This window comes from Sander lucioperca, chromosome 4, assembly GCF_008315115.2.
Source record: "Sander lucioperca isolate FBNREF2018 chromosome 4, SLUC_FBN_1.2, whole genome shotgun sequence".
Classification (NCBI taxonomy): Eukaryota; Metazoa; Chordata; class Actinopteri; order Perciformes; family Percidae; genus Sander; species Sander lucioperca.
In genome coordinates, this window is record NC_050176.1 from 16,795,410 (window position 1) to 16,821,679 (window position 26,270).

The 26,270-nt window shown below is 40.5% G+C and overlaps 2 protein-coding genes and 1 long non-coding RNA gene across 7 annotated transcripts in view; 2 read left to right on the forward strand and 1 right to left on the reverse strand.

The window, feature by feature from the left end:
* Positions 1-26,270, forward strand: part of LOC116042696 (extracellular serine/threonine protein kinase FAM20C-like) — a 36,680-nt gene that overhangs the window by 8,680 nt on the left and 1,730 nt on the right. The window lies entirely within an intron of this gene.
* Positions 1,264-26,148, forward strand: LOC116042695 (dynein heavy chain domain-containing protein 1). Its single transcript, XM_031288999.2, has 43 exons — positions 1,264-1,610; positions 2,101-2,289; positions 2,432-2,635; positions 2,715-2,825; positions 3,741-3,897; positions 4,610-4,864; positions 5,163-5,306; positions 6,363-6,474; positions 6,693-6,925; positions 7,028-7,271; positions 7,499-7,656; positions 8,078-8,203; positions 8,375-8,651; positions 8,863-8,990; positions 9,337-9,535; positions 9,618-9,709; positions 9,861-10,083; positions 10,193-10,318; positions 10,436-10,533; positions 10,624-13,780; positions 13,874-13,994; positions 14,158-14,317; positions 14,419-14,710; positions 14,803-16,354; positions 16,683-16,788; positions 17,201-17,315; positions 17,431-17,617; positions 17,978-18,080; positions 18,493-18,621; positions 18,853-19,044; positions 19,202-19,621; positions 19,730-20,141; positions 20,440-20,538; positions 20,659-20,835; positions 21,226-21,404; positions 21,801-22,835; positions 22,938-23,106; positions 23,250-23,324; positions 23,668-23,893; positions 24,108-24,199; positions 24,279-24,428; positions 24,722-25,350; positions 25,488-26,148. Exons 1-43 carry the CDS (start codon positions 1,264-1,266, stop codon positions 25,914-25,916), a joined length of 13,629 nt encoding a protein of 4,542 aa, XP_031144859.1. The 3' UTR covers positions 25,917-26,148.
* LOC118494971 lies at positions 3,070-25,233 on the reverse strand. Its single transcript, XR_004897193.1, has 3 exons — positions 25,222-25,233; positions 15,519-15,522; positions 3,070-3,165 (listed from the first exon to the last, which is right to left on the reverse strand). It is a non-coding gene; the product is annotated as an uncharacterized LOC118494971 (long non-coding RNA).

Genomic DNA, 26,270 nt, shown 5'->3' on the forward strand with positions numbered 1-26,270 from the left:
CAGGCAGCAGAGAAAAAGCTTTTGAGGGATTTATCGAAATTACTTGAATACATTGCTGTGATTTCTTGTAAGCCAGTGTTTTCTGAAGTCAAAAACTATAACTTTACTATACTTTTAGTAATACTTGAACAGTTTAGGGCTGTTTATTTTTACTTGACCTTCACCAGCTCCACTGAAGTTACAGTGCGTTACCGTGGCAACGAGCCGTCGTCGTGGTTGCGCAGACAACTTCGTCACAGCCAGGTAAGAAAGTCACACAAGATAGTTTTGTTTCTTATGTTGTTATAGCTAGCTCATTTATTTAAAGTAGTTATTTAACTTTCAAAACGTCATAGTCGGCTTTCTAAATATTCTGGTGTTTAAACTTCAGCAGTATCAAGAACAGGTGTTAAACTGCGGCATGTGTAACGTTAACGTCTTTGGTTTACTAGCTAACGCTAGTTACACAATTAACTTTAGCTGTTTTAACAAGGTTAGCGTAACTAGCTAGCTAACTAACGTTAACTAGCACAAATGCTTTGTTGTAGCTGGACTTCATACATTACTGTAATCATGTAACCCATATAAAGTGATTTAAATATTTTGTTTTGTTTTACGTTTGCTAATAAAAGGGTGTTTCAGTCAAAACAAGTTAGCTATATCAGTGCTTTATGATTGTTGGGAAGATTTAATGTAAGCTTAAGTTTATCTTCACACAGTGCTATTATCAAGAATCTCGAAAATGCAACTTGTATCGTTAAATAAAGTTATAGGCCTATCAGGATGTTAAAGTGTCTGGATTTGTATCATAGGCATATCCGAAGTAGCCTATAATGATATATATAGCTAGCTTAATGTTTATCTAAACAACAAATAGGCTAATAGCGAAAACAGCTCTTTATTTTTATGCAACTTTTTTCATAGGCTGTTTTTATGCCAATTAAACTGATGATTCTGTATTGAGCAAAGTATTCCTAGTGACCCACATTCTGCCTATCCCTGTCTAAAATGATGTTTGTTTCTTACAGTAGGGAGCATCATCCTTATAGAGATCTTGCTAAATTAATGTACATCTCTATCTCTTTTTAAAAAAGGATCTTGTTGGTGTGTGGCTAGTTGACAATGTAGGATAGGTACAGCATGATATGGTGATGATTCAAGTTTACATTACCTTTTTTATTTTTTTTCTTACAGAAATTCCAGAGTAAAGTCCTAATGTAGATTGACAAAACAACGTTTTTGGTACCTAAACCTGCTGATGGTATTCATAGAGAGATCAGCAGCATGTCCGCTGCATCTTCAGAGAAAAGATCCCATGATGGAGCTGCACAGACCGGTGGTAAAAACATTACTAGGTCTGCATCCAAGGTTAAGAAAAAAACCCACTCTTCTGAGGGGAAGTTACCGCCTTTATGTTCGGAGCCACCTACTTTCACAGCAGCCTTTACAGCCAGGCCTCTGTTCAGACCTGACAGACCTTTGTCGGTGGTGGAACTCCCTCATCTTATAGCCCAAGTAGGACCTCGGAGAGCCATGGGGGACACAAAATGGACAAAAGGACCTCGACTTATGGCCTCAGCATTAGGGACCGATATCCCTATCAGAACTGCCAATGATTGGACAGCACAGAGGTATGTGGAATAATTATAGAGATTCTTTTGATTTTAATGCACCCATTTGTTTTGATGTGATCTTGAAAGTTTTGGGTATGAGCGTCATTCCTCATTTAGTTTATGTGAAATGTTTTGCTAATTTAGGACATAAATACAATCCTGTTATTACACCACGTCACAATAGGAAACATGTTGCATGATGCAATATGTAATGAAGATGATGATGATGATGATGATGATGATGATGATGATGATGATGGTGGTATGTGATAGGATTAGGTGTGTCTTGGTAGGCCTTTGAAACAGTGGAACACACAGCTTGAAATAAATATTTCCCAGGCATAGTTTTATCCCAGTATATTATAGAAATTCTCACACTTTTCTTTTCATTTACCAAAGTGGCATACAGAGCTGACCAATTTAGCTGTCAACATTTACTCCCCCAACGAGTTGATTCCTGGATTAATTGCTCTGTTGTTGACACTCCGTTTCTGTATTATTGTTTCAGTTTTACAGAGAAAGATGAATCAAAAAGAGCCACAATGTGTAAGGACACAACTGTGAAAAATGGTAAAGTGACCAAACCAAATACAGTTCCTCTCACTGGCACAGAGGTAGTTCATATTTTTGTCAACAAAAGAGACTTGGGAGAATTGGAGTTTTATTACCTGAAGGAAGTGGATGGAGACTTTTACAGGTAATATAATAATACTGTAATAACACAATCTACCACCCTTTAATTTCAGACTCCCATAGATGCTATTATGTAGTAGTGTCATTATGCTGGGATGCACACAATTAAACTAGTAATGCACCGTGATATGTCCTCTTTGTTTTAGACCCTATGACCTGCGAGTGGTCCATTCCAGTGAAGCTGGTTCTGAGCACTACATCTTTTCTCCTAATTCTGTACTACATGTGACAGAGAGGGGTTATGGTGGAATTGTCAGTCTGGCAGACTGGCACAGAGAGTCTGTGTCGTGGAAAGCTTTGCAGGAAATTCCGTTTTTCAGGGAGTTTAGACTGCGGAAAGCTTTCACCTTGTAAGTACATATACTGTAAGCCTTTCTCTTTTTTGTTCATCTTCATGCTCTATGTGATTGGTATTTTTTTTTGTGCCAGGTGGCATAGAAATGTGCGCAAGATCTTTTTTCATCGCAAGTGTGAGGATCTGCAAGATATGCTGGTTATGGCTGTACCTCAGTTCAGAAATGCTCTTTTTCTGTTCAACAGGTGAGTCTGTTTCATGTGCAAATCATTCAATATAAGTTTTATGTTATAGTAGTTATTAGTTGATTTTGGCGTAATAGCCTAGACCATGGGTCTCAAACTCGCGGCCCAGGGGCCAATTGAGGCCTGCGGGATGATATTTTGTGGCCTCCCTACTTGACATCAAAGTTTAGTTTCAGTGCAGCCCGCGCGTTGTTCTGAAACGCACCTTTTTGCTGAGTCGTTGCGTGTGCCGCGCTTGCCACGCTTTTTTTATCACTTACGGGCTACCATAGCTAGTCTCGTGACAGCTTCCTGCGGCATTTGTTGTCAACGGTTGTCAAGCTAGCCAACCGTGAAGTACCTGGGGAAGTATCAACGTTAGTCACTTGGTTGAAACGTGTTCCGGAGTGACGGAAAATATATGCCATCACCCAGTTCCAGTCATGTCTCTCTCAAAACGTGCCGTGAAGAGAAAGGTTGGCGACGAGCACAGGCAATTTCAGTGAAAGTGGGAGACGGAATATTTTTTCTATCGAGCACAGGGGCACCCCTACATGTCTCATATGCACAGAGAAAGTTGCGGTGTACAAGGAATATGAAATCAGACGTCATTACTCAACTAGACATGCTGAGGAATATAAAAAATACCAGGGAGATGAGAGAAAGAACCGGGTCGCCAATCTTAAAAAATGTCTATTGAGGCAACAAGATTTATTTAAGAAAGCAAACAAAGAATACTTTTGTTGAATACTTGATGCGGCCCAGCCTGACCCACACTCTACCTCGAGCGGCCCCCAGGTAAATTGAGTTTGAGACCCCTGGCCTAGACTTAATTAGCCAAATTTGGACATGACCTTTAAATGTTAGATGGGACAGATGTTAAGCTTTAACGTTGTTTGTTCAGATTACCTGATAATGATACTGTATCTTTTACAGAATAATTGAAGAACTGAAAGGAACACACCAACTGCCCCAGGACGAGTCTCAAACCTACACATTGCTGGAATTCAAGAATGTACTGATAACCAAGAATCAAGATTGTCTGCACATATTGGAGAAGTTATCACAGTATCGTGCTGGCATCCTAAATGCGGTACCACAATTTTATTTCTGATGTAAAACAAAACAAAAACAAACTCAAACCTGTGTTAATGTGTGAAGAATAGCATTAATGATAGAGCAATCTAGAGCAGGGGTCTTCAACGTTTTTTTAAGCCAAGGACCCCTTAACTGAGAGAGACGGATCAGGGACCCCCCTACTACGTATATTATATACAATTAAGTTGCATATTAAACTTACAACACAATAACGTGTAGGGCAGCCTAAAGCCTTTATACATACCCTTTTAGTGCATTAAATACTAAGCTATTAAAATAATGAATACTTGTTGGCATGATTTTATAAATCGTGATTTAATGTTAAACATACATATGGCACAGTGAATCCTTAGGATGAACTGTATCTGTGGATGGCTACCTCAGTGACTACCTTACCTTCAATATGTGTTTTTTTCACAAATAGGCTGATTTATATTTGCAAATAATATGTTGGATTCATGTTAAGAAATTTTAGTTTTTGAAAAAAACTTCCAAAAAATGACCAATAATTTGGTGGCCCCCCTTGCAGTAACTCTGAGGACCCCCTCTGATCTAGAGCATTAGACATGTTCAGACGATGTTCATATGAGAAAGAAGCATGTCCATTTCTGGAATAGATGGGCTTGTGGTCAGTTTTCTTAGAAAAGCAGCACTTTGGGAACATATGTTATTAAATATTGTCACTGTAAAACCTCTTTTATCCCCAGGTGAAAGAGGGCAGCTACAAGGCAAAACAGGACCTACACCTGCACATGGAATATGCTAAAAAGCCAAATAAATGCTACGAACCTATTCACCTCCAACTGGCTCACCAGCAGGACCTGAAGAAAGACTTGGCCCGGTCTGAAAGCATCTTGCAGAAATTGGGCAACTTTGCTGCTCTCGTCAATCAAATGATCGTGCAAAGTCTCGTCACGATCATCCGACAAGATGTCGTTTCTTTTCTCGACGATGTTTTGAAGGTGACAAGAAAGCATTCCTTAACTCCAATTATGTAGCAGCTACAAGGACACAAACCTTTTTGCTAGAAAAAAAAACTTTATTAAGAACATAATATCCTTGTCACTTTTGTTTTTAACACATTTTCAGATACTGTAGAGCACTGTTGCAACCGTCTCTCAAGCTATAACCAGAAGAAATATAGATACAAAACATTTTATTACTTCGAAATAATAGAGGAAGCATCAGATAAAAGAAATTGACAATGCATTGAATTAACATTTAATTAAAAGAATGCTATTGATGTTTTTTTGTTGTTAGAGGAAAACATCCCAGCAGTGCTGTCTCTTCCACACTGAGGTGTGTTTCAGTTCCAATAGTCAGCTGACTGTGGACCCACCGATACATCTGTTCCAAGAAGCTGTGAGTGAAGCACTCCTGACTGTTGGGGACTCTATAATTCAGGTAATTTACAAAACTTCACAGTTGCAAATGCAGCCATACCTCTAATACAGTATATTATTTAGTTGTAGGAACTGGATAAATGTGAGACAATTGGTTTAAAGGTAGAAGAAAATGTTTCATTTTTCTAAAAATATTTGAACTAGTAGATTATTAGTATTGAAATGTCATGGACAAAAATGAAGTATGACTACCTCCATAAGGTTACTTTGATGTAATTGAAAACCATTGTCAATAAGACAAATCCAACAATGATGTAGGATTTATGCTTGCATTATATTTACATGTTATGTTTATCACAGCTGTTCATTCCAGCTGTGTTGTTTCTGAACAGCATATTGATCATAAATTAGACAATAAACACAACTTCAAGGAACATGTCACTGTCATCCAGAAACGCGCACAACAAAGACTACATGTCATACGCAAACGGAAAGCCCTTTCTGTTGCCCCCCACCTCCTGCTCCTACTTTCCAAAAGCATCATCCAACCCACCCTGCTGTACTGTAAAATTATAAATCACACATATTGCCTCCAAGATAATCCGTCTCCCCACACCCAGCCTATCAGACATGAATGACACAGCCATCACACACCTAGCACGTACAATAGCAGCTGATACAGACCATCCCCTGAATGAATTTTTCACACTACTTCCATCCGGCCGCAGATACAGAGCACTGACTAAAGCCTATTTCAAAAAAAGTTTTGTTCCCAGCGCCATCACAGTGCTGAACAAACTGTAATACCGCCACCACCACCTCAGTTGCTTTGTAGTTTTCACATTTGATGTGTCTATGTGGGTGTCTTAATGTGATGTGTTTTTTTTTTTGTATATGTGTTACATGTTTTATGTGTTTTTATATGTGTTGTTGTGCTATGGAACATGAAAAGAAGATGTGTGGAAATGATTATCCCTATGGGACAATAAAGACTATCTATCTATCTATCTATCTATCTATCTATCTATCTATCTATCTATCTATCTATCTATCTATCTATCTATCTATCTATCTAAATGTAGCACCAGTTACTCGTTACACCTTTCTTCTCTGGTAGATGTGTGACACTTGTGGATTCTTCCTGGAGATCAGCAACAGTGTCGTCACTTCTGATTCGGCTCAGGATTTAACCTCTGCCTTCAGTTGTATTGAACATTCTACTATTACAGGTAAAACAATTTGCATTGAAGCTGGTCTTCAAATTTCACTGTTCTGATTTTACTTGAGTTGAGGTTCTGCTGACCCAAACCTGCAGTTTTCATGTAAAAATGTGCTTGATCCCAAAGTTGTCATTCATGTTTCTGTATGGATCGATGTAAACTAAACACAGAAATTGTTTTAAAATGAGGTTATATCTTTTGCCATTTGTTTTATAAACTGTCATCAGGGGAAAATAAGAACAATGATGCAATGACTGGCTGTAGAAAGTTTTGCTGCTGGCAATTGCTCAGAGACCTGCCATCTCACTGGCTGGTGCTGCCTAAACAAACCTTGCTAATGGTGCAGGGCAACAGGGTGCATGGCTGCTACTATCCCCTCCCTAAGGGACAGCTGGAGTGGCAGATCAGCATCAACGATGTTACAAAACAAGTTGAGAAAGAGCAGGCCAAAATCATGCAGGCAAGACTTTCAAATCAAATACTAGGTGATGTTAGTACATAATCAATAGAATCTGCACACCTGCTCATGTGTTACAAGTAATTCTCAATGTTCTTTGGACAGGAAGCTGAAGTAGAAATCCAGCAGCTGTGTGAGAGTTACTCATGGTTGGTGGACATCCATTTGTTCATTAGCCAATGGAGTCGAGCCTCTTTGGAATCCATGAAGGGTCAGTCTGCTTTACTATATGAGGAGCACATAAAGAAGATACACCACTGGACTGAAAGAATCGACACAGTTCCCTCATCAATCTCTACCTCCAACCAACTGTTCATCATCCAGTGCACCAGCATAAAGGAAAATCTAGGTACGTCTGCTCCAAAGTAATTAAATCTCTTAAAAGACTCTTAAATACAAATACAGATTCCTATTCAAGATCAACATTGACCCAACATTGACCTAAAAAAAAAACGATGAGTTGTTGTTCCCTGGCTTTGTAAAACGGTAAACTGTATGGTCAATTAACGGGTTGAGAAATTACTTTCTTGTTTAATGCTGAATGCTCTTATACTCTTTGCCTTTGTTTTTTTCAAGGGCAACAACTGAGATTCATTGAGGAGGAAGTGCTAGAGCAGCTAGTTGAGCAGATAAAGCTGCATTCAGAAAGCGTCATATCAGACTTGGAGAGGCCTACTGCTGATCTCAAGACACAACCCAGAGACTTACATGACCTCTCGAAATACGCTCTTATGGTAAAGAAACTCTTTAGACTTTATATACCAGAGTGTTCCTTGTAGCCCTCAAATATTTGTCAACATTTCATTCATTTTAGATACTCTGTAGCATGATATTTTTTTTCTAACATGATATCGTATATTTTTATGATTTCTGATTCAGAAACCAAGCATACTACATATCACTGTTTTTGTAAAAAGCTCTTTTTAAGCAAAAACATTATTTAAGGGTCTAAGGGACCTGAAACTCACTAAGCAATGTAACTACATAGCTTTTTCATATTCAAATTCAAGTTAAAAATGAAATACATTTGTTACAGTTTTTGGGTTCTCCATGACCTTAGGGCAAGGAGATACATTTTACATCACTCAAACATAGTTTTTAGCCATGATAAACATAAAATTGATACAGAATGCTAAATCTGTCTTATTATTTCAGATGAGGGAGTCTGTGAAATTGTTGGCTGACACGCAGAAACGTTTGGAATACATTCACTCCCTCCAGGACATTATTTGCATGAACTATAGGAAGATGACTGAACAGGAGCTGACTTTGGAACAAAAGGTCTGCAGGCATAAAAGTGAAAATGATGCTATTATTAACTACATTATACTGTAGTATAATGTAACTCACTTTCGTGCATCATTTCGGAACATTGCGGCTGTCTGACCACATCTCAGTTATTGTTTTTTCTTCACGGCAGTGTGTGTACTGGTGTTTGTGTTCTATATTTAGATGCTGGCCATGTTGGATTGCTTTATTCCCCTCTTGAAGCAAGCAGATAGCATCGTGTGCCACCGTCTTCCTTCAATGGCTAACGCATTGGACACAATGTTCTCATTTTTGGTCTGTGACCTTAAAAATATCGTCTCTAAAGCTACATCTGGACCCTTCCTTGACCCAACCCAGGATGCAAAAGAGATGGCCTCCAAACTGAACCACATGTATATACATGTGCACAATCTCAGTGCAAAGCTGGAACAACTTAGTCGGAACAGCCAAAAACTACACGGTGAGATGGTGTAAATTATGTACATATATGATTTTGGGGCTTAAAAAACTTATTTTTGAACTTGATAGAAGAAAAGAAGAAAATGAAAATTAAGCTAAAAAAACTTGGTGGTTTTGATCTTATAACAACAATGGGAAAAACTGTTGTCATGTTATGTATTTACAAAAGTTCTAATCTTATCAGACTGTTATGGTTTATTGTCTCCCATTAGAACATCCAATGGATTTGACCATTTTGACAACAGATGTTCATAAGCTCAAAGCCCGTAAAGAGTTGTGGGAGCTAATAGCTGAGTTTACATCATGGATGGAAGACTGGAAACAGTTGCTTTTCAGTGAGGTAACATGTCAAATGAAGGTCTCTCTTATTGACAACATGGTAAAATATTTTTAGCAAGGAGGTAATTATTTATGGTTTAAAAGGTACTTAAACTAGAATTTGCTTTCTCTTTAATTGATTGACTTTTTTTTATTTGGAGAAAACAAGTATGCTTAAAAAACTGGAGTATTGGCAAGCACAGCGTATCTCATAATACATATATACGAAGATGCTAAGCAATGCTTATAAACCATTCTGAATTATACAATTACAAATAGTTTGTTTTGTGATTATAACAATCTCCTAAGTTATCATAGTTGTCCATGTGAATTAAACCAACAAATCTTCTGAAATATTTTTCCCTCAGGTTGTGGTGTCACAAGCTCAGGAGAAAATTGCCAAGTGGAAGGAACAAGCTTTATCTCTAACAAGTATCATACCTACTCATGATGCAGTGTTGCAGGAGACTTTAGGAATCCTGGAAAGCTTAAGCCATCAGGTTGCACCCATGGCCAAGCTGCAGAGCCCCACACTCAAACATAAACACTGGAAAGCCATTTTCCAAGGTCAGACACGTTGGCCATGTTGGTAACGCATGCATGAAACCAAAGCATATCTAAAGTAATCAAAATACATTCTGTCTGACAGGCATGGGCCTACTGTATGTCTCAGAGAAGAAGGTGACTGTTGCTGAACTGATGTCTCAACTACTTGAAGTTGACCAGAATTTCATTACCAAGGTGAGAGCAGGAAAGACACATTGGGCTGTAATGGCAGTGCTACTAAAATTAGGAAATAAATGCCTCTCAATACAGGGTCAATAAACAACAAAATCCCCTTATATGCCACACATGTTACTTGATTTGCTTATGGTACATTTTACTCTGTCAGATATGCAGGGATGCACAAGCAGAGTGTAACATGGAGCAGATCTTCCAAAAGCTTCAACAGGGATGGAAAGCCAGACTTTTCCAGGTGGATAAATTCACTGTTCCTGTTTGGCAGCATCGTGAGTCACAACATGGATTATCAGAAAAGCCCACAGGGGGCACAATTTCAAATCTTCAAACTGCCATTCACCACTCCTGTAAAGATGCTAGATTCACTATCATTGGTGAGACTCAATAACAAGCTGGCAAATGAATAATATTTCTCTCACTATGTGTGAAAAGCAATATTCAACTTACAAGTTGCTGGGATTTGCTATGTGTTTTCTAACTCAGGTCTGGAAATACACTTTGCTGAGATAGAGAGTGATTTGATGGCTCTGTCCACCATGTTGAAGTCCCCACACAGTGTTGAGTTCAGACTGCAAATTGAGGATTGGGTGCAGTCACTACAAGATCTTGGTAAGGTGGATATTCAGAAAAAGAAATGAACAAAACGAGATTTTGACAATTTGCCACTAAGTGCAGAAACAGTATGAACATTGCATTGTCTTTTGTTCTCCCTTTCAATATTAACAGGAAAGCTACTTTGTTTAATTGAAAGATACCAGCAAATATGGGCTTCCCTGACCAAGATGTTCCATGAAACATCCTTTAGTGTTCAGAGATTGGATCTGGTATGTCCTTATGTCATCACAAGTCAAACATATCTAATGCAATGCTATGAAACCAAAAATGTTGATTGTTTTTCTATTTTAAATTTATAGCTGGAGCGATTCCAACCAGTTGATGAGACATTTAAGGAACTTATTCACTCTATCTTAAGTGACCCTCGTGTGTTGAACTTTGTTCATTCCAAGAAGACAAATGTCAGATTCCATGGTAAAAGCCTTTGCCAGATTCTCATTGATGGTCTGTCTATAATGGAGGCCATTTCCAACCAAATGGTGGATTTTCTGGAGACCTTTTGTGAACAGTTTCCAAGACTCTGGTTCTTGAGTGATAGGGAAGTGATACAGCTACTCTCCTTTCATCCAACGCCTTTTACACTGCAACCCTTTGTGCGCAAATGCTTTAAAGGGATACGCTGGCTTGAAGTGGATTGTGAAATACCATCTAATACAAGAGGTGTGAAGAACTGGGGGGCTACATCTCAAAGCCACAGAGAGATGAAGGTGCTAGGGTTTTTTGGTAGCCTCCAGGAGCACATAACCTTTCTGTCTCCTTTGGAACCAAATCCCAATGCCTTGGTATGGCTTTGTGTCTTTGAGAAACAATTAAAGTTGACAATGCTACAGCGCATGAAACAATGTGCTATTGTGAGAAACCAGCTTGAACCACCCAGTCAATATATGGCAAGTGATAAGGAAGTTGGAAACATCCTGTTCCACATTGCTGAAAGGAGAAAAATTGTAGTACCTGCGCTGGATCTGCTGTCTGAATATCCTCTTCAGTGTCTGCTGGTGGCTGAGGAGGCAGTTTGGTGCAACACAGTTCTACAAGCTTTCCAAGAATCAGGCCCAGCGACATTAAGCAACATAAAGGCATACAACTCTGCAAAACTGAAAAACCTTGGTCGTTCAATTAGGGATGGAGTCACAGGGGCTAAAAGGGAATCTCTGGTTTCTAAGTACATGATGATGTGTCTGCGTGCTTTAGTGCAGCTTACAATGAAGCATGCGCAGCAGCTATCTCGACTCATGGAGGTACAATGTGGGCTGGAGTCGTCTTTTGAGTGGCTAAGTTTAATGAAGTATCATATAAACTCTGAAGATTTGAGCCTGAAAGCCAATGAACCAACGTGTTGCGTGGATGTTTTGGGCCATCGTCTTCAATATGATTATGAGTATTTTGGTCCAGAAGATTGGGTAATGATGCATACTCCATCCACAGATCGGGCTACACTGGGGATTCTGCTTGCTCTGACAAGCTACAGATGTGGGTTTGTGAGTGGACCTTGCATGTCTGGAAAGAAAACAACTGTCGTCCAGTTAGGAAAAGCACTGGGGAGGCAGGTTGTCGATATGCAATGTTGTCCAAGCATAAGACCTGGTGTTGTTCAGCGGATGCTGTTGGGCGCCCTCCAGACTGGAGCATGGCTTCTGCTGGACTCTGTGGACTTACTAACACAAGGGGTCCTATCATCACTGGGGCAGAATCTAGTAGACATCCATCAATCCTTCTCTGAGTTAACAATACATAAGAATCAGAGAATGAATGAGGAGCCAAAGGACAGGACTGCTGAAGGGGTCACTGGTTGCATAAACATTGTTGATTCTGAATGCCATATAGTACTTGCAGGGAAAAGCATTTATGCCAGCCTAAGCTATGGATGTGTTCTTATTTCATCGAAGGGGCATACATCTGAGCTTCCAGAGAGTCTGCGATGTGCAACTAGACCCATTGCGTTAGCCCATCCAGATTACAGGACCATCGCAGAAGTAATGCTAACTTCCATTGGTTTCTCAGAAGCTATGTCTTTAAGTCGACGTCTGGTGGCCCTTGTTAGCCTGGCCAAGGATTCTCTCTGTCTGCCTGATTTCATCACTGATAACCAGAGCTGCTATCTTGTTGTCTTGCAAAAGGTCATCTCCACCTCTGAAATGCACTTACAACAAAGTGTAAGGCAACAAGAAATTTCTGATGAGGCTAAAGGAGCGACTGCAGAACAAACTGCTCTTGCACCTTTACAAAATGTGACTACCAGAGTTGTTGAAAAGGATACAAAAGATACTGAAAAGCCTTCCAAGTTCAGCAGTTCACATTTGTCAATTATACAGGGTTTAATGGAGGAGACAGCCATTGTCAAAGCTATTCTTACTGTCTTCTCACCTATTCTTTATGAGCCCAAGAAAGCCTCACAGTTCTACATCACCTTCAAGAACACATTCCCTATAGCATGCCAGTTACCTCTTTTCCAACCGTACATTGAGGAAGAAGAAAAGAAGCAACTTAAAGATGCAGTTACAGAAGAATTACAAAAGAAACAGTTTCACTCTGACACTGAAATAATTAGCAGTGCTCTTACACTCTACCAGACCATGAAAATCTCTCAGGCAGTTATGCTTATAGGCCCCTTGGGTAGTGGAAAGACAACCTGTTACTGTGCTCTAGCTGGAGCACTCAATCATCTGGCTGCTAAGGGATTGGACTATGTGTTTGAAAGTGACTATATGATTGAAGGAGATACTCCACAGGCAGAACCACAGATCTCTGCTTCAACCTGGAACTCTGTTGACACTGTGGTCTTGTTTCCTAACGCCATGTCCCATAAGGAGGTATTTGGCTGCTTCTGTGAAAACAGAGGATGGCAAGATGGAGCTGTTGGAAAGGTTCTGAGAGATTTAGAACGACGTGAACCAAAAAGTTCTACAATCTGCAGCAATAGGAAGAAAAGTGATCAGACTCAAAAATGGCTGATAATGGATGGGAATCCTGTGGGGCAGCCTGGCTGGTTAGATTACTTAACTACAATGTGCAGTCCTGAGGACCCATTTCTGCGCCTGTCATCAGGTGAAGCACTGCCATCCCAATCACACCTTAAGCTACTTATGGAGATCACTGACCTAAGTGATGCAAGTCCCTCTGCAGTGACCCGTTGCAGCCTTGTCTATGTCACAGGTACTGATCTTTGGAAGGCTGTGTGGAAGAGTGAAACAAATGCTCTCTTTTTTGAACACAAACTGGATCATGGAACCTTAAAAATGTGGAATTGTCTGGCTAAAGATCTTTTTGCCAGTACGCTTGGTTTGCTTAAGCAAAATGCTTTAACTTCTGCAATCCATAATGAAGGAGAATCTCCTAAAAGTGTCATGTATGGACTGCAAGAAATCATGTCATTTGTCCGGATCCTACGTGCCCTCCTACAGCATTTTTGGAAAGATGTGGAAAAAGCTGACACAATACCACAGATAGACAAACGAGGTATTAGTCATGAACATATAAGCTTGTAAAACATACAGACTAGTTAAGGTGACTTTACTTTTATTAATACTGTATGACATATTCTCCCACCAGATATACCTCTACACAGAACTGGAACAGCAGGCACAGATCCCCCAACTAAACAAAATCTGCTGGCCAAGAACCTTTTTCTGGTGGCTTATATTTGGGGATTTTGTGGACATCTACATCCTCGGTAAGATAATCTTTATGCAACTTCTTTTGTCACATTCATTTATGCAAATAATTTAGTATGTATGTTATTGCTATAAACATTTCTAAAAACTTTTTTCTTTTTATAAAAAGCTTCCCAAAGAAATACCAGTCACCAATTGTCTTCATATACTTTATATTTTTAGCCACTGGACAAAGTTTGAATTACTAGCCCGTCAAGTGCTGTTTACTTGCCGGTACAAAATTGTGGTTCCTGATGAAGAGAGTGTGTTTGAACACTTTTTTAACAAAGACAGCAAGATGTGCCCCAAGAACACACTGCTGACAAATTCCCTCCCTCCCAAGGTTTGTCCTGAACGTTCTGTCTAGTGTAGTAAAAATACATAAATTAAGTCATCACTGCATTTACATTTTAACTAACAAGTGTCTTAAATCTATTTATGTAGTATCGGAAATATACCTATCTCTTGAACCTCATGTTGGAGGGAAATCAGCCAGTGTTGCTCGCAGGAGAGCCCTGTTCTGGAAAAACTACTCTGTGCAAAACTTTGCTGAGTTTTGACAAGCTTGACAAGCCACACATTAGCCTACCAGCCAGTCCACTACTGAGCTCCAGAGACCTGCGCACTTTAATGAATAACATCAGCCGCAAGAAGAACTGTAAAGATACTATGGGTTCCGTGACAAAACAGCCGGGACTGCTTCTTTTTGTCGATGATTTGCATGAAGCCCCCTGTGGTGAGTAAGAAAATTTACCTTAGGAGAACTAATATGATTTTGCAGGGTTTGAAGCTTTATGCCGTTAATATTTCTATCCTTCCTGTTGATAGATGTCTTTGGGAGGACGTCAACAGCTCTAGAAACACTACGACAGAGTATGTCAATGGGGCATATTCTAACATTTGATGCCTACAACTTCAATTTATTAAGTTCTGGAACCATCAGCTACATGGCTACCTGTTGTGTCTTTGGATTTGGCAGTCACCACAGTAATGTGATATCCTCCAGGCTGTCGCGCCTGTTCTCTATCTTTGTGCTTCCCAGCCTATCTATGGACATTATATTGTCTATACATTCTCCTCGGCTAAAAATCTGGCTCAAAGATTTGGAACTTAAGCACAGTGGTGAGGATATGGCATGTTGTATCATCACTGCAACTAAAAATCTCTATCATGCAGTATGTGACCAATTCCAGCCAACTGTGCAGAGGCCCCATTTCATATTTTCCCATCATGACCTTCAGAAGGTGTTTAACGGGATGTGCCTGTGGCAGCCTAACATCCCAATCACAGGGACAATGCTGAAAAAGAAATATTCACTACTAGGCTTTTCTCCAGTCCTGCCAGGGCCTGCAGCATCAGTCCTTAACATTGCACATCTCTGGATGCATGAGTGCATGCGCACTTTCAGTGATAGGTTATGCTCAGAGGATGAAAGCAAAACTCTTGTGTCACTCATAGCCAAGACAGCAACAGCACACTATGGAATTAGATTGGTTGATGAAATCCTGCCTGCCAGTTTATATGACCCACCCACTGTCTCAAACCTAACTATTCACACACTACCCATGGACACAGCAGGCACCTGTAAGCCACAAGGTCAGAGTCCAGATACACTAAATTTGCCTCAAGAGCCAAATCCAGCTGGCCTGTCTGAACCAAAGAAAGGCTATACATTGACTGAACCTTCCCTTCTGTCTGAAAACATTTGCTTAGAAGAGACAAGCCTAAAAAGGCTCCCTCTGCAACCCCAGATTCTTCAGCATATGGAGGGCATAGTGGCTAAACTTGTATATGGTCCTGAGCTCTCTGAGGCCCCAATAAGTCAGCAATACAGTTTTAAATGTAGCTCTTCTTATCAGGACAGAGAACTTGACGTACTACTGCAGGAGCTGTGTGTAGTCATCGACAGAAAAGGGCAAGACAAAGGACAGACAATTGAAAATGACTCCAACATTACAACCAGATACATTGTACACAGACACAGGGTGAGTCAGCTTTTACATATCCTCAGGGTGTTGCTCATACATGGAGGTCACGGAGTGCTGATTGGCTCAGAGAGAGGCACAGGCCGTAAAACCACTGTGCGTTTAGCTGCCTATGTAACAGGCTACCAGTTGATGGAGGTGCATCCTGGCAATGAGAATCAGTTACATGAAATCCTAAAAGAAGCTGGGAATCAAACTCGAGTGGATGGAGTTAATGTCATCATACTGGTCCATGAAGAAATAAGCCAGTCTGTCAGAGAAGAGCTGTTGGTGGTGATGTCTCACAGAACCTATACAGGGCTCTACACAGATGAGGAGCTGAGAAATCTTGTTTCCAGAATGACTGCTGTGAAAAACTCAAGACGATACCGTATGGATGGTTGTATGTTTGAGAAGTAAGAAGAAAGTACCTAAATTATTAGTCTTCATGCTAGTTTGCCCACTGTTTAGGCCTAACTTAGAGACAACTGTCAGTCATTACCACTTCCAACTGTGTATTTAAGCTTTAGGCCTAAAAAATACATTTAGTGTATTTAATGACATCCAAAAGAGTACCTAATGCTGATGTGCTTGTGATGTAGGCATTTGCCATTACATTCTTTTACAGTAGACTGTAGTCAAAAATGGGCGTATGAGAAAGTTGACTGACTACTTACAATAATTATTTGAAAAAGAAAATGTGAATACTTGTAAACCACATTTGTTCCGCTTCTTTTAACAAAGGTACTTGAGCCATATCCACAGAAATGTGCATGTGTTCCTGTTGCTTCCCTTCGCCATTACGGACAGCAGTGAGCTACCTGCCAACAATAGAACCCATGGATGGAATGTAAATACGCATTTTCTTTCAATTGCTTGAACCTTTGTACCTGTATTCATTAACAAAACACAAACTGTACTTTTCAACCCAGTAAGGTGGAGTAATCAGAGCAGGCACAACCATTTAAAATGTGTCCTCTCACATTTGATACTTACAGGACCAACCCTTGATTAGGGTGCAGGACCCTTTATACCCCAACTGTCACATCACAGTTGAGTCATTGAGGTCCACATTCCAATTATATCCCATGTTGTTGAGTATACACAGTCCTAACTTAAATGCGGACCATGTGGACTCTACTCTGATGTGATATTTGGGCTCTCTATACTAAGTGCAGGTTGTGCCATTATATATGTTACATTTATAATGTAATTTCAGATTGTGTCCCTAAATGGATGACTTTTTATCATTTGTGATCAAGGCACAACTGACCAAAGCCCTGAGCTTCAGTTGCTGTGTAGAGGTGTACCAGCCTTGGTCCAACCAGTCTTTAGTGGAAGTTGCTGCTCAATGTCTCAAAACCAGTCTCCACAAACGTGAGTCACACCACAAAAGTTAGTCTGTACTGACTTCATTTTTATCACTCTTTACTGGCAGTGTTATTTCTGGTCTGTTCTAAGACATATCCTTTTTCATTTTCTTATAATTTAGTGGAGAGAGAAGGCTCAGAGGCCAATCTGTCTTTGGCTATGGCAGGAATCCATCAATCTGCATGTCAATATGCTTCTGTCCTTCTAAGAGCTCAACCATTCAGCCCTCAGACTTATATGGAGTTCATTGCCCACTTTGGTTACCTCTGCAACCATCTGCACAAGCAACAGCAGAGTCAAGCCAACAGGTTAGTTGTTCTCAAATGGGTAGTTGGCTTTTTTCCTCTTTTTCCTCTTTTTCCTCCCTATGATTCTAGTATTTAATGTGCTGCTGTGCATCTCAATATACAGTATTTATGATTATACTACCATGACCTAGCTTAATCTGATAAAGTGATGATGATCATGCAATACAACACAGCTGCACCACAAACTACATCCTGAACAATATCTGACACAGATGCAACAAAATCAAAATGGTAACCTTTACAGAGGGAGCATTTGTTGCAGAGCTATTTGATTGTATTGTAGTAGACTGTACAGGTCTAAATTATATTTTCTTGACATCCTATTATGTTGTTAAAACAATAACTATTGTATTTTTCCAGAGTTGCAACTGTTCTGTCTCATTTGGATGTCTTGAACAACACAGCTCTGCAGTTCAGAGAGCACTTAATAAGACTGCAGGAGAAAATTGCTGAGACGCAGCAGGTAATATAGAGCAATTCAGCATACAGTATGAAGTTCCAATGTGATCAATATTCTATATAGGGTTTCAGCAGTATTGACTGCCACAATTTCTAATTCACCACGGTCATAATTTTCTTTTAAACAACCTTGTAAGCAATACATTCAGTGCACTTCAGATACTTGCACCAGGGAATATTGTTGATTAATTTCATTAATAAAAACATTTATTTCTTTGCAAGAGACTGTGTAAAAGTAACCCTATGTATCTCAGTTTATATTGCAATTTGAATATTAAGCAATATATATATACACTGTATAATAATAATAATATATATATATAATATATATATACTTATAATACAGCATCTTTTGTGAAAATTACAAATTTAGATATCTGTATAAACAATATATGCCCTCCCTCTTCATCCTGCAGCGTGAGAAAGAGCTCCTCAGAGCGGTAGATTATCACAAGAGCCTGCTTGAGGAAGCCCGGCAGAAATGTGTGGTAGAGGAAAGCAAGCTGCTTCACCTGGAAGAGCAGATTAATCATGCTCAGAAAAAGGTAAACAGATTTCCTATTTTATTAATATCTGCATTCATATCTTATTTTAATAATATAACATATACTTACATTTATAAATTCACAACAGATCACATTATAAAAACCATCATCATCATACCATTTTAGGTTATTTTGATGTTGGCCAGTCATATACCTTAGAACAATGTAGAGCATTTACCAAAAGTGTCACTGTAGATGAATTTCATGTTTGAAATCTTTTTTTCCCTCCAGATAAAACCTGTGTTCCTGTCCAGTATTCATATTCTAAATTGTCTGAATCCATCTGACCTGGAGGAAGTGCGGCACTACAGAGATCCACCTGATGGAGTGGTGAAAATCATGGACGCCATTTGTTTGCTGTTTAATCGTCCTCTAGGCTGGGAGAGTGCTAAACAGCTTCTTGGACAATCCAACTTTTTCCAGGTTTGTGGAAACATTTATTTATATTGGAAAATATCTTTCCATCATAAATAAGTTTATAAAGGTCGCCAGTGGTTTAGTAATGGTGCAGTTGCACAAAGTGGCATAAGAGGCTGTTTTGGTTATTGCTTTTAATGCTAATATACTGTATCTCTCATAGGAGTTGGAATTTTTTGACCGCTTTAGTCTGACAAATGAACAGCTTCAGCAGCTTGGCCAGATAGTTCACAGTCCCCAGTTTGTGCCAGAGTCTGTGCTAGAGGTGAGCAAAGCCTGTGAGTCCCTGTGTCGATGGGTCCAGGCTGTGTATGAGTGCTGCCGTATGCAAAACCAACTGTTGGTAAAGCAGCAATTGGAGGTTCTGGCCAAAAAGGCACGGGGTCAACTGCACCTGGCCAAGCAGAAAAAGGATCATGCTTACCATTGTCAAGAGAATGTCAAGGATCAACTGCAGTTGGTACAAGAAGAACTGGAGAAGGAACTACTGCGACTGCCCACAGCTGAGAGCTCAGCAAGAGAAGCTACTATGGCTGCAGGACAGTTAGAGGCACATGTCAGAGACTGGAGGGCTGCTGCTCAGGTAACACGTCATTTGCAAATTTACTTTACATTTCACTTAATACTTTGGTGTTATTTTTTAAAATATTTTTTATTTAAATGATTTGGATTTTCTCTATTTTATCCTCAGGAGGCAAAGTTAAGTAACCAAACTCTACCAGGAGATGCCCTTATCCTGGCTGCAATCATCTCTTATTTAGGCCCCTTTGGCCCTGATATACGCACAGAACTGCTGAACAAGTGGAGGACACTCTGTCAGACAGGAAGAATCAACATAAACCCCAAGGACCCCAGAACCTCCCTGTTTACACACTCTGACACTTCACCTCCTTACCCCCTTCTTGGTTTCCCCATCCCTGTGTCTGAGAGGCTGAAGCTGCCTCTGGGTCGGGCAATAGGAATGCTCCAGGATGCTCCTTCTGATAGAATGGTTGTAAAGCTGCTGCTGTGGGGCTGCAGGAGTGCTTGGGTTCAGTGCTGGCCTCTACTGGCAGACACCCAGCAACATCTAGATGTAAGCTCTCAAAGGATGCTCATCACAGGTAGGCCCTTAGATTACAACAGCATTGCTGGGATTTGCCCATTTGTTGCACCCTGTCATCTACCAACATCCTAAGATTGTTTTCGATCAGTTAACCTTGTTAAACTCTATATTTATATTTTATATATAAAATATATGAAATATTAACTAATGCCTATTGCAACTTCGCAGAGCAGAAATAATGCCAAATATATATCACACAGTTTTTAAACCTCATTAATTCTATAGAAAATCAATACAAAGCCTATGTGAATTGTATTGGGAAACTTAAACCAGTACAATACGTGTCTTCTTTGCAGGAGAGAATGCCAAGCTTGAGAAAGAGACAGAGTGTAATGTGGTGGTTTGTGCTGATGATCCAGAGCTGCTGGACAAGCTGGACCAGGCTGCGGAGAAAGGTCAATTAGGGGATGACAATTTTTTTATTATAGTTATTATAGTTATAGTTGTTTTTGTGAAATTTCTAAGTTACACCATCCTTTTTCAGCTGTAACTTATTTTAGTCTTTCATTTTGCAGGTTTGAGAGTTCTGGTAACTCATGTGGAACGTGTGATTCCCAGTCATCGGTTTCTGGCCAGATTGGCACGCCCTGCTGGATGTTGCCTTCCAGGGTTAAAACAGCATGTTCAGCCGACCCACCCTGAATTCTGCCTCTTCCTTAGCACCCATCTGCCTGTCCAACTGCTTAGCAGTGGTAAGAAGGATTTTCAATTCAACTGTACATGGAGAGTCTCTGTTAAAGTCGCTTGGCATTTTTCTTGCAAAATAAGTGCAGGACTTTCAAATTCATTAATCATCCCAGTAAAATAAGGGATCGTAGTTTGTCTTGGTGATTTGCTAAAGTTGTAACTGCTACAGAGATATACTGAGAATTCTTTTTACAGATCATATGACACACAGTATTAAGATGACATACTGCTATATATTATTTGTTATTATTACTCAGCGCACGCAAGGGGTTAGATTATAACACGGGGTCTTAAAACAAAAAGGGATGAAATGGACACTCTGGCCATTTTGAAAATGAGTTATTCTAACTCATCTGAAAGTAGGGCTCACTGGGCATTCTTTTTTTGTTTCTTAGACATCCATCCATCCATCTTGGCTCAGGTGCGCGTTGTTGACCTCTCTGTAAGCTCAAAAGAGATCCAGGAGCTAATGCTGACACAGCTGCTGCAGTCTGAGTGTAAAAAACTGCTGATTCAACACTTGCAGTTCCAGAATGACAAGCAGTTGCTGCTGGAGGAACTGATCTCAAAAGAGGTGACAAGGCCACCATTTACAAAACTGTTTCTCTTGGTTATTTAGTCTCATATGATTCAGTGAAGTCAAGTAGTAGTAGTAGTAGTTCAAAACGTGTTTAAGGCCTAATCTGCAACTAGCATACAGCCTAATTTCTGCCTGACATGTCAGAGTTTGCTTGTCTCGTAATTGTTGTTATTGATTTACTCATTGTGGTACAGCCATAGTCAGTAAACATTTTTTGGAATTTACGTCATGGACTATAATGGACTGGTCTTTTCAGAGTGTTTTTTGCATTACATAATCAAGCAGTAACAATTTCTACATTTAAGTGCAGTTCTTTTAGTTGATAATGTAATTGTCTGCTGTTGTTTATAGCTGCTGCACATCAGTTGACTGTACACAATCTTGTTATAGGATGCTCTGATGGACTACATCCTGCAGTCTAACACCTCACTGCTAGAGGACTCTGATTTTCTCCCCCGTGTGGCTGTTTGTCAAGAAGCAATGAAGAAACTGCAGGCTGAAATCCAGCAGCTGAGTGAGGAGATGAAGTACCACGAGTCCCTGCTGGCTGTACCCCGACAATTAATAAGGCTGGCTGCTGCCCTCTACCAGGCTCTGCAGGAGGTGTCTCGTCTTTCCCCTGCCTACTACTTTTCCCTACGTGGCTTCATCACAGTTATGCAAGAGGTCTTCATTGTAAAGGGCAGGCCATTAGTGTCATGTACCATTGGGAAAGTGCCAGCGGGCATAATACCGGAGGTCACAAACCGGATGGCAACCCAGCTGCTGGTTCAATACAGGCCTTGTCTGTTAAAGAGCCATGTTGCTGTTCTGGAGCTGCTGCTGTCTGTGGCTGTGCTCCAACACAACCAGTTCTGCTCCGAGGCTGAGAGAATGGCTTTCCTCAGGGGCCTTCAAGACATAAAACATCCTGTCATTAAAGTGAAACCCTGTTCCCTTCCTCCCATTGTCTCACAGTCCACTAGTGCTCTGCCCAGCTGGATACCCCCTCATATCCACCCAGAGCTCCTCTGCTTGGAGAAGATCCCGGTCTTCAGAGGGTTGATTGCCTCTCTCTCCACTGGCCCCATACAGTGGCAGGAGTACCTGCACTTCCCTTCCTCCACTGTAGCAGGGGCTGTTCCCTGTCGCTCTCACTCCCATCTTTCCCTGCTACAGCGGGCTCTCCTCTGGAAGACCATGCTCCCAGACTGCCTGGAGGGACTAGCTGAGGCTATGGCCACCTACCACCTCTGCCTGCCTGGACAGACAGCAGGGACTGAGGCCCCTCACACTGGGAATCCAGAGGCCCTCTCACGGTATCTTCTCAAACATGAGGGACCCATCATCCTTACATTGCCCAGTCAAAGAGGAGATAAGTGGACAAGCATTCAGCCTCTTCACTTAATACACAAATTGGCCCACTGTGTAGCAGAAACAAAGAAGGTAACGCACACTGTTTCATTTTGTTTCAAGTTAATAACTGTAGCCAATGTACACCAATGCAGTGCTTGATGTTGTTCTTCATGAATATGTTTTTATTTTCAGGTGAAAGTCATTTCTTTTGGGGCTCTGTGTGACAGAGAGGTCATTCTCTCAATGCTGGACAAAGCTTTTAACGATGGCCACTGGTTGGTTTTTAACAACTGTCACCTGTTGGAACAATGGGATGGTAAAGTAGTGACTCACCTCAGTCAGTTGATCTCTACTTTTAGAGGTAAGTGGTCCATCAAGAATCAATTTAAATTGCACTTGTATTATTTGTTATCATTAACGAATGCTCACAACCCAAGTTACAATCAAGTCTTTCTATTTATGTATCCATCTGCCTACTTGCCTGCCTACCTACATATTTCACAGAGGAGCGATGCCTGATTCACCCGTGCTTCCGATTGTGGTTTATAACTCAAGAATATGCATCACGCTCCATACCAGGTAGATGTACTTGCCATTACTGCTCTATCCAAGGGATGAAGCAGTCTTTCTTTTTTCACTAATGCCACCATCTGGTACTAAGCTCTTATTATTGTTCAATATAGAGTGCCAGTCTAATCATAAACTTTGACAAACAGAATACAACAGAATAACGTATATCTATTCTTATCCATTAAGGTAATCTCACAATCTTTAGTTTTCTCTTTCAATAATTAAATTTATAATTGTTCCTAAGTGATCTAATTTATTGCAAATAATACAGTAACCTTTTGTCTTGGTTTTGCTCAGGTTGTAATAATGATTATGATTTCAATGATGATTATTATTTTTATTATTGGAACAGCGGCAGTGCGAATGTGTTCCCTGTCTCTGGTCTGTGACTGTCCCTGGGATCTGAAGGAGGAGCTGAGCTGTTCCTTGCGACAGGTGGTGTCCATCGTACAGCGTCAATCACTGTCGGGTGTCAAAGCACACAACATGGATCTCCTCCGGCGCTGTGCCATCTTCCACTCTGTGTTACTGCAGAGACAGGCCTATAAATACTTAGGCCAAGGGAGAATCTACAGTTGGTGAGGAAATGGGCCCACATGCTCTATACTTATAGATATACTTACTTATAGTTAATATAGAGGCGAAAAATATTTGTATATTTCCCTGTCATATCCATTTAGAGTGAAACCATACATGATCTGAATTTAAGTCTTCTAATTCTTCAAATGGTGGATATATCACAAAAGATTAAGAGTTCAAGCTTGTGTATTTGGATTGTTTCTGTTTTTGAAGGAGTCAGGAAGACCTACTGGCTTTGGTGGATGCACACATTTGCATTGCTAGTCTCTGCCACGACAAGGCTAAGGCTTTGCAGTATATAGCAGGTGAGGCAGCATTAACAGATAAAGCTGTCCCTCTGGTTCAGTTACGGTATGCTTTAACCTTGTTATACTTTTCATTTAGTCAATCTAGTGCATGGTGGCCATGTACTAGACTCTGCAGATTTGGAGGTGGTGGACAATGTTGCCAAGACCTGCCTCAGCAGAGTGTCACCTCTGTGGGGCAGTGGACCACACATCCTCTCAGATATTACCAGCAACCCTGGCCACTTTGGTAAATGAACAACTTCCTGATGGTGTTATACACCTTACAAGCAAATTAATGAGACAGTGAACTGGAGGAAATGGATTATGCACTATTCTTTTTCTTTACTTCTACATTTTAAACATTTAGATGAAACCTTTATGCAGAGCAAGTTACATGGTTGCAGCATTGAAATGAGGATACATTTTCAAATCAACAAGACAAACACTTAGCAAGGGGTACAAGCATTAGAGCCAACAGTGGATGTTTGTGTTTCTGTGTAGATACAATGTAGTGATTATGGCTATGTTTAATTTCCTCAGATTTGTCAGAACTACTGCAGATTTTGGAGCAGGGTCTTCAGGATTCTGAATACATCAATGACCCTCTTGTGTTGGGCTTCAGTGCAGATGTGGCAGCTGACATAACCAAGATCAATAGCCACAATTTGAACATACTACTGCAGGCCTCCCAAACTCCTCTAGGAAGAGTGAGGAATTTCTACACACCGCTAAGCCAGCCCACCACACTTTCAGCATACAGCCATGCTAGAGACAGACTGCAGGCTCTGAAGAGTTATCTCACACACACCCAGAATGACAGCACAGTTACAAATGCAGGAGCTGTCTTTCACAGTCACCTATGTGACTTCCTCCAGGCTGAGTGGGATGATCTCATTGATTCGGTGTCCTCGCTCCTCTCACAGCTCCAACAGCCCGTTCAATACAGCGCGTCGACCTTTGCTTCCCTCCTCAAGCCCACTGACTTGTCTCACTTGGAGAGGAGGGCAGAGTTGCTCAGTGCTTATCTCTGGCACCACAACACTTCAGATCCTCCCGGTGCATACCGACTATCTGCTTTTAAAAATGCCAGAGGCTTTCTGGTGGCAGTGATGAGAGAGGCTGCTCAAGTAAATCGCAAATATATGAGTGATATAGCCCTGCATTTTCAGGTAAAATATACAATTGCATTCTAAACTGCTGTTAAATTGTTATAACCCAGTAGATAAAAATAGTTCATTTCATACTATTGCATTATTTATTTGCAGGTGCTGCAGGTTAATTACTTATACTGTTCTCTTCCCTCTAGGTTCTGAGTGATAATACATACCCAGCCTCACTTCCCCTGGATGCTGTGTATTTATGTGGCCTGGAGCTGAGAGGGGCATCATGGGATACACAGCTAGGAGCCCTACAGGACACAGTCTCTCTGCAGTCATGCTCACTGCCCCTTGTTTGTGTCAAGGCTCAAGTCAGGAGCACAGATACTGCCCAGGATACCTTCCCTTGTAAAAGTTCACATTTAAACGACGGCAGCAATGTCCAGGTGGCACATGCTTCTTCATCGACTGTCCCACAGTTACCAGTCTATCACTGCCCGCTCTATCTCGATGGAGAGCGGGAGAGTGGAAACCAGGGACTGGCAGATGTTAACATTATCACTACGTTTCCCCTACATGCCAAGCTAAATCCTGTGTTGTGTAGTTTGAGAAGGGTGAGGCTAGTGAGTATGCTCTGACTAAACCATCCTGGTTTGTCCTGCTGTGATGCACCAGACTGACGCTCAGATGCAACTCTGGATTGACTTAAGAGTCATACTACATGAGAAATCTTGTAAATGTATTTGTCATTAACTGCTGTTCACAATAATTCACGTGACTTTCTGTTGCTGTATAATTCCTCGTCATACATTACACTTTGTAATGTTTTGATTGGTTTTGTAAGGTTTTTCATTAAACATTTGAACACAATAATAATGTCATAATGTCGATTAATAGCATTTTGTACGATCTAGCTCAGTGGTTCTCAAAGTTTTTTCAGTAATGTATGTAAAGTACCCCCTGACCAGCGCGAAACATTTTTGGTAGAAAAA

Bases quoted from the DNA above. Each gene is read 5' to 3' on its own strand.
- LOC116042695 (XM_031288999.2), top strand. From the start codon at position 1,264: ATGTCCGCTGCATCTTCAGAGAAAAGATCCCATGATGGAGCTGCACAG. The intron at 13,995-14,157 runs GTAAGATAATCT...TTATATTTTTAG, and splicing joins TGTGGACATCTACATCCTCG to CCACTGGACAAAGTTTGAAT. The intron at 20,142-20,439 runs GTAGGCCCTTAG...TCTTCTTTGCAG, and splicing joins TCAAAGGATGCTCATCACAG to GAGAGAATGCCAAGCTTGAG.